The 8406-nt window shown below is 40.7% G+C and overlaps 1 protein-coding gene across 1 annotated transcript in view; it reads right to left on the bottom strand.

The window, feature by feature from the left end:
- Positions 1-8406, bottom strand: part of Pcca (propionyl-CoA carboxylase subunit alpha) — a 278512-nt gene that overhangs the window by 176962 nt on the left and 93144 nt on the right. The window contains exon 9 of the mRNA XM_005355699.2: positions 5398-5476. Coding sequence (XP_005355756.1) covers positions 5398-5476 — 79 coding nt within the window. The remainder of the gene's footprint in view (positions 1-5397; positions 5477-8406) is intronic.

The following is an 8406-nucleotide window of genomic DNA, read 5'->3' as shown; positions in this document are numbered from 1 at the left end:
TAGACATAGATTGATTGATAGATAATTGATAGAGAGATAGATGATAGATAGATAATAGATAGATAGATGATAGATAGATAGAAAGAAAGATAGATGATAGATAGATAGATAGAAAGATAGATAGATAGATAGAAAGATAGGTAGATAGATAATTGATAAAGAGATAGATAGATAGATAGATAGACAGATAGATTGATTGATAGATAATTGATAGAGAGATAGATGATAGATAGATAGATAGATAGATAGATAGATAGATAGATAGATAGATAGATAGATAAAATAGATTTGAGACTTAGGATTCAGTGAGATGGCTCAGCTGGTAAGAATACTTGTCACCAAGACCAATAACCTGAATTTGATCCCTAGTACCCACAGTGCAGATGCGCACAAGTTGACCTGTGACCTACACACATGCACCATAGCATGTGCACATTCTCAGACACACACACAAAAGTAAATAAGTAAATGTAAACAATTTCAAAGGAAAAAACATCTCAAACTTGTCTAAAAGTAACTGAAAATTTTTATCTATTCACTTATATATTTGGGATATAAAATGTACTTACCTTTTACTTCTAACCAAGTCTGTCTTCATATTAAATACTTGCATTGAATATCGAACATTAAAGTCAGTCTCTTCTAGCTTTTAGTGTAAAAACAGTACATCTACTAATGGTAAATGTAATTATCTGATGTGCTTATGTCTGCACTCGAAATGCATAGCACAGAAGGGAACTAGAAGACACATTTCCAGACCTGGGGGACATCTCCCATTTCTGCCCCCTCAAAGAAAAGGTCTTAAGCTTTCTTAGTCTTCCCTTGTATCTTTGATTTAGGAAAATTATGTTCAGACATGGGCAGAAATGAAACTGGAAGTACAATAAATTGTTGTTTTCAGTACCATACAACCAAAGTTTTATTAGATGGAATAGATACTATAGTTCATAAAGAGAATAGCATAACACTTTACAGTTTGCTGCTACTATAATGACAAAAATCTTTCATTTTACTTTTAAGCCAAGACCATCAAAAGTAAAACATCAAAGCCATCAAAATAAAACACAGAGTTTGAAAACATCACAAGTGTATTTGGGAACGAAAGGAAAGCTGTGCTGAGGACATCCTCTGAGTTGAACGTTTAGCTCAGCGCAGGAGCTGGGCACATGCAAAGTTCTGGGTTCTACACCAGCAACCAACCAACACCAAACACAACCCTCCTTACTTTCCTTTATTAATTCAAAAAATAATTACCACTTGTCAAGCAAGGTACCTGATACATATTTTTGTACCTGTATCCAAAGAATAGAAAATATTTGTAGATTATGCAAAAAGAAGTTTCTTCTTCAGAAAGGAAGACAGGAGAGGAGACAGACAAGTGTGCAGTGGCGTTAAAACTGCACCACGATGGAGACTGTCTAGGGTCATGGGACCATTCTCTGAATTCCTCTAGAATTTCATGTTTGTGTTTGGTTTTATGTTTTCAGAGGATGTAACAGCTTTTTAAACAACAGTAGCCATCATCACACCCAATGTGAAACTTCCACTCACCATGTGGAAGACAGTATTTCTAGGTATAAAGTGACCCATTCTTACTAACCACAGAAGCGTATTCTTACTCTGTATATCACTTACCTGACTAGAAAGGACTAACAGGTCTACCAGAGGATGTCACACGAACAGATACAGTGACTAGACAGGGCATCAAAACCCACTGCCAAGACACCCCATAAAAGAATATGATACTCAGCCAGAGTCACCTGGAGAAATGCCTCATAGAAAATATGAAGCCCTGAGAGTTATCTTTTAAAAAAATTAAGTTGCCTAAAGTGGTGGTAGACACCTTTAATTCCAGCCCTTTAGAGGCAGAGACAAACCATTCTGAGTTTGGAACTGGCCAGGTCTCCATGGTGAGTTCTAGGCCAACCAGTGAGTTCTAGGGCTACACAGTGAGACCCTGTCTTTTAAAAAGTGCTAGACTTCCATGAAGGGGCTACATAAGTCTAATACAAAAGGGGAAAAGCCAATGAGACAAAACCCAGGGTCCAAAGCACACCTCTCTCACCAAACTCAGCAGTCACCGGCATCCCTTCCCACCCTTCCTGTAACGAAACAGTCTGTAGCAAACCTTCTGTCCAGAGATGACACGGTGTGTCTCCGGTGGTATCCTGCCTCGCCCCTTCCTAGAGAGGAAGTGCAGTCACAGTCACGCCCTGTGCTGGAGATCGGAAGCACGGGCCCCTGATCGTCAATAGATCACAGTATAGGAGAGTGGGATGAAGGAGAAGCCTTCCACTTGGCTCTGAAATAACTGGTCTAATTGTGTATGCTGGGAGCCAAACCCAGGTCCCCGGCAACAGAAGCTAGTGTCTGTAGCCACTGAGCCATCTCTTCCGTTCCCACTCACCTGAAGACAGAAGCCCACACCTGTTCTAAGTCCTCACTGGGACCTTTGCCTTTCAGCATTTCCCAAGAATTCTCCATTAAAGCAGAGTTGTGCGGTGTGCACTTAATTTACGCAAACACTAAAACCAAACCTGAAAGGTGAGAAAATAACTCTAGACCAGTGCCTACACATCTTCTACCAACTCCACTCTGTATCCCATCAGTTAGCAGCTCTCTTGTTTTGTGTTTTGTCTTGTTTGAGACAGGGCTAGTTATTTTTTAGCTCATGCTGGCCTCAACTTCATTAAGTAGCCCAAGCCAACCTCAAATCTGTAGAGACACTCTTTGCTTGGAGTCCCAGATACTGGGGACATAGGCACAAGTGTGCACACCTGGCTTCAATTTCTCACCACCCCCACCCTATCACACGAGGGAAAGCCACCAGCCCTGTTTTCCAGCACAGTTATTGCAGCTAACTCCTCACTGGCTTCCTGGCTCCACAGCATGAGACTGCCCATCTACTTTCAATCCATGATGCGGCACATATGTTCTAGAAAACATAAGACATTACTGAACACAGTGACACACGCTGCAATTCAGCTGGTCAAGAAGGCAGAACAGAATCTAGTATCATCCCGAGTAAAACTTTTTCTTATAAAAGTATAGCAAGTGGACTGGGAGTGCAGGAGTGTGGTTCAAAGGTAGTGAGCAGTCCTACTATGAGAAGTTCACTGGGTTTGATCCCTATTGTTGCAAACAAAAACAACAACAACAAAAATACAAGTAAATTTTTAAGTAAATAGGACTGCACATGATGAAAGATAAACATCAGAATATTCTTTGAAATGTTTAAGATATAACATACATGGTTCCTTATTAAATAATAAGTTCTTGGGGCTGGAAATGGCTTAGAAGAGCGCCCCCTGCTCTTATAGAACACCTGGGTTTGGCTCCCAGAATTCCTGTCAGGAAGCTCATAATTGGTGTGGGAGATCCTTCTAGACATGTGTTGCTTTTATTGGTTAATGAATAAAGAAGCTTCTTGGGCCTATAGCAGGGCAGAACATAGCTAGGCAGGAAAACTAAACTAAATGCTGGGAGAAAGAAGGCAGAGTCAGAGAGAAGCCATGGAACCACCACAGGAGATCAGACACCAGACGCCAGACGGAATTTCACTGGTAGGCCACAGCCACGTGGTGATAAACAGATTAATAGAAATGGGTTAATTTAAGATATGTAAGAGCTAACTAGCAATACGCTTAAGTGATTGGCCAAGCAGTGGTTTAATTAACATAGTTTCTAAGTGATTATTTCTGGTCTGGGTGGCCGGGAACGAACAAACAGCCTCAAATACACATAATCATTAGTAACTCCATTTCCAGGGGATGTGATAGATTTCCTAGCCTCCACAGGTTCCTGTAGGCACGTATTGCATGCAAACTCACACACATGCATATAAATTTAAAAATTATCTTTAAAACAACAAGCCCCAGTGGCTCCTAATCGCTCACATAAGCGAACAACTATCACATCATAATGTAGTAAAAAGATACACATGATTTTTAATAATGGGAAGTTCCACAGATATCATTTTACTTTAATTTGTCACACTATAGGAAATTTTAAATTTCAGGTTGATAATAATAAAATAATATGCATGCTCTATTCATCTATGTTCACAAATTTCCCTTGAATTTTACCATAATGGATCCTCCCTCTGAAACCATACACAAAAATAAACACTTTCTTTGATAAGTAATTTTATTCTAGCAACAGAAAGTAACTAACACATGGCTAGATACTTTCTCAATTCAGACCCTCATGATTGCATGACAAGGACATTGGTGACCAAGCCAGCTCTCTACTCTCCCTTGGCTTTAGATTTGGCTGCATTGGTCAGTCCTTTCTGACTGCTATTCATGTCACCGATACATTACTTTTCCTAAAAATTTATTTACCCCTGTAAGAATGACAAGGAAAAAATTGGTCAAGAATGACAATGCCCTGGTGAAGAAGTTTGTGGGCAAGGTCCAAAGGGAGACGCTGCAACGGCCAAGTTTAGGGTGAGCTCAGCAGCCTAGCCAGCATGATGACACTGTGTATTTACACAAGGGAGTTCTCCACCAGAGCTTACTGCCCCATCTGTGATGGCTGAGCCACTGGAGACTTGAGGTTCTCTGACAGGATAACCCTCCAGGAACTCTTCAGCAAAGGACTTCCAAAGCACAAGGAATCTAGATGGAAAATGCTACAACGGAAGATGTCCCAGCTGCTGGGAAGATGCATGAAAAGACTCAACCAACTGTGCGTTTGGAAAATCAAATCTTTATTATATAACACAGTTTGTTTTTTACTTTTGAAGTTAGTAAAAAAAAATTATAAATTTATAAAAGAATTCATTATATATAAAAGACATATAGCAATTTTAAACTCAGAAATAAAACAGTATCCTCCACATTAAAAAAATTCTGAAAATAATTATACATTGGGATTAAATAAACTTGGTTCAAATCTTTAGACCACACTGTAAATTATCAGACCAGATGTTAGTGATTTCTGGAAAGAAAACAGAAGAACTCTAAATTTTAAAAAAAATCATAAAAACAAAGCCCTTTATCAATATAAAATAAAATTAATTTTATTCTTGAGAAGTTCACACACATGGTCTCCTCAGCACAGCCCACTCCTCACTTCGTGTCATTTCATTCTTGGCTCACTGGGTGCATTTAGTGCTGTCACCCACAGGCGGTTGTGGTCTTTTTATTTTTTTAATTGTTTTTATTGAGCTATATAGTTTTCTTTTAAAAACCTTTCTGTAATAGGATAATTATCTTCAAAATATGCAGAAGAAAGATTTCTGCACAGCATCAATTTCTCTGCCATCCAAGAAGTAAAGATTAGATGGTCACTGTAATTACTCCATTATGCGTTGGGTTTCTGTTTACCTGTCAGTTTAATAAAACTCTGGTAACTGCAATTTTCATCAAAAGTGTACTTCAGGCAGCCTCTCACCTGGTCTCTTCGTCATCCCAAGCGATGCGCATGCCTTTCCCACCGCCACCTGCTGAGGCCTTGATCATCACAGGGTAGCCTAACAGCGGGGAAGAAGGAGACAGATGCTCAGCCTTTGATCATGTGGATGTATGAACATGACAACTGACCACATGTTCAGTAACACAGACGACAATAATTTATTTAAAAGTTTCTTTCTTCAGAGTTACAGAAACACTACCAATGTAATGACCTTACTATCTAAATGAATGAGCATTTTAAAAGAATAGCAGTTGTTGTATCAATAAATATACTTCCCAAGTAATGAAATAAAAGCTAAACAAACAAACAAAACAAAAAAACCAAATTACTTGGCAGACAATTCCAAAATCAGAAATAGAATATGAACTAGCCAATGATAAAAGCAGTTTACACAACACACACACACACACATGTGCACGTACAATTTGTGATTCTGCCACCTGCATGCATAACAAATTGATTTCTCTTTCATATACAAATACCATGGGTATTTCCACATGGAGGTTACAGAGAAAGCCCGCAGCAGCTATCAGCATAATTGGCAGGACAGCGCTGAGGGGGAAGGCAGAGGAGCCAGTGTTCATGCTAACAATGGAGACAGACGCTACTACTGCACTTCCATTCAGTCAACAGGTTGTCATGAGAGAAAGCCCTAAGTTATCATTCCACAATCTTTTGCACTATGCAGGCAAAAGTCAGTCTCTGCAGGGACGCAGAGGCAGGTGGATGTCTGTGAGTTCAAGGCCAGCCTGGTCTATAGAGTGAGTTCCAGGACAACCAGGGATATGTATTCAGATCCTGTCTCAAAATAAAAATAAACCAACAAAAGAAAGTCAGTCTCCTTCTTTAAGGATCCTCTGGAAACTGAGTGGAAATAGTCACACAAGTAGTCCTATCTGTTGCTGTCTTCCTCAGGAAAGAAGCAGTCAGGGAGCCAAACCGGACCCTTCCTGGCCTGCGATTCTGCTACAGCATTCAACTCCAGCTGTAGGACCCTTACAGGAAAAGGAAGAAAGGGACCAAATGTCACAGACCATTGACCCCAACACACAAAACAGCACCATTGGTTTAGTTAAAGCGGCACTTGCTTCTTCCATATTTCATAGTTAAACCCATTAAAATGTCTTTGCTCTGCTTACATGGGGCAGCAGATTGAAAACAACACAAGTGCAGTGCGTTGGGGCCTTATAATCCAAGACGGAAAAATCAAAAGGCCCAGATAATTTCATCCTTGGAAATCTACAGAGCAAAGGACCAGAGGAAGGCAGGGAAAGGGGGGCAGTGCTCCAGAAGGGCCACCAGGTGACACAATGAAACACCGCAATCTTTGAATGCTCAGGAGTAAGAGCTACAGAAACAGAACATAGGTGTGGGCACAAGGGAAGTTTCACGAAATGGCAGAAGCAATTCAGCGGCAGTATAGACTACAGCAGGGGCACAGGTGGCCAGCGAAGAAGGTTTTTCATGTTTGCATGCTGGACCCTGCCTGGGATCATGCATGGTGGTCACTCTCACAGTAGGCAAGCAGGGAGGCCAGCACTTGCCTCATTCAGTGCTACAGCCACCATGAGTATCTACGAAGAAAAAGTTTTTAAAAATGTAAGTCTACTTTGGAGAAGTGAAAAAGTGTGATGTAAAAACTCAAAACTGGCATGCCTAGAAAACCCTATCGACAACAACTTACGGTCTTTTCATAGACAAATGACCCCGAAAGAGCATGTTTACCAGTTCCATCTACACTTATCTTTCTTGCAACAGGGAAGCAGAGGTGAGGGAGCACTCTCCTTCCATCCCTCCTCCACTTCACGGCACTGAAGACTGTGAGAGCTGCAGTCTTCTCAGCTGGTAACTACAGACCCTCAACTGTGCAGTCATTTGTGAGTTTGAAAATAAGACGGAGAAGTCATTCTTATCCAAAGATCTGTCTGGTTAGATCTATGAATACCTGCAACCCAGGAAGTCAAGAGTCTCTGGTAAAAATATAAAAAGTTGAATATGGAAAGATTGGGAGGAGCTGCAGAGCCAACACTGCTGTTGAGAACATGTGGCTTCTGAGAAGACCTGGGTTCCATTCCCAAAACCTACATTAGGCTACAAAATATCACAACTCCAGTTCCAGGGAATCCAACGCCTCTTCCAGTCTCCAAAGTCTCTTGCACACATATGGCACACATAAATTCACACAAGCACACACATGAATAAAAATTAATTGAATTTGGGGAAAAATGATGGAAAGAAAAGGGAAAACTGGCAGAAGTTGGTGACGTTAACTCTGGGCTACACTCTGAAATAATATAAAGGACTTGCACTTAATTTGTGGTGCTAGATAAGTCATTATAAGCTTATGCCCCGAAATAACAACACACAAACTGTATTCTTTTAAACACTGCTTGGCCCATTAACTCTAGCCCTTACAGGCTAATTCTCATATCCCAATCAACCCATCTCTAATAATCTGTGTAGCATCAGGCTTACTGGGAAAGATTCAGCATGTCTGACCTGGCAGCTTGCTTCATGGCGTCTGCCCGGGAGAGGGGAGCATGGCATCTGAGCTCACTTCCTCTTCCTCCCAACATTCTGTTCTGTTTATTCCTCCCACCTATGTTTTAATCTATGAGGGCCAAGCAGTTTCTTTATTATAATTAACCAATGACCTTCCTCCATCAATTATATCTCAGGTGGCATCATCCCATGAAAAAAACCATTCCATAAAAAAAAAAAAAAAAACCAGCCTAGCTCCTCTCCTGTCATCTCAGTGCATTCAGCCATTCCAGATAAGCTAAGTCTCGCAATGCCTAGAGCTAGAAGTGGTGAGGAGGTTGTGGGACAGACAACAGGAATCTCCCCAACACTCCAACTGCAGCACAGCCTCTAGTCCTTAATCCCCCTCTGCGCAATTATGGGTAAATGAAACTTCACAACAGAAATCTACATAGTGTCTACTTGTGAGCCACATGCACTCAGGGACACATGACAACAGAGAAGCAT

This window comes from Microtus ochrogaster, chromosome 17, assembly GCF_000317375.1.
Source record: "Microtus ochrogaster isolate Prairie Vole_2 chromosome 17, MicOch1.0, whole genome shotgun sequence".
Taxonomy (NCBI): Eukaryota; Metazoa; Chordata; class Mammalia; order Rodentia; family Cricetidae; genus Microtus; species Microtus ochrogaster.
Note: the sequence above shows the minus strand (reverse complement) of the source record. Positions and strands in the feature narration are given on the sequence as shown.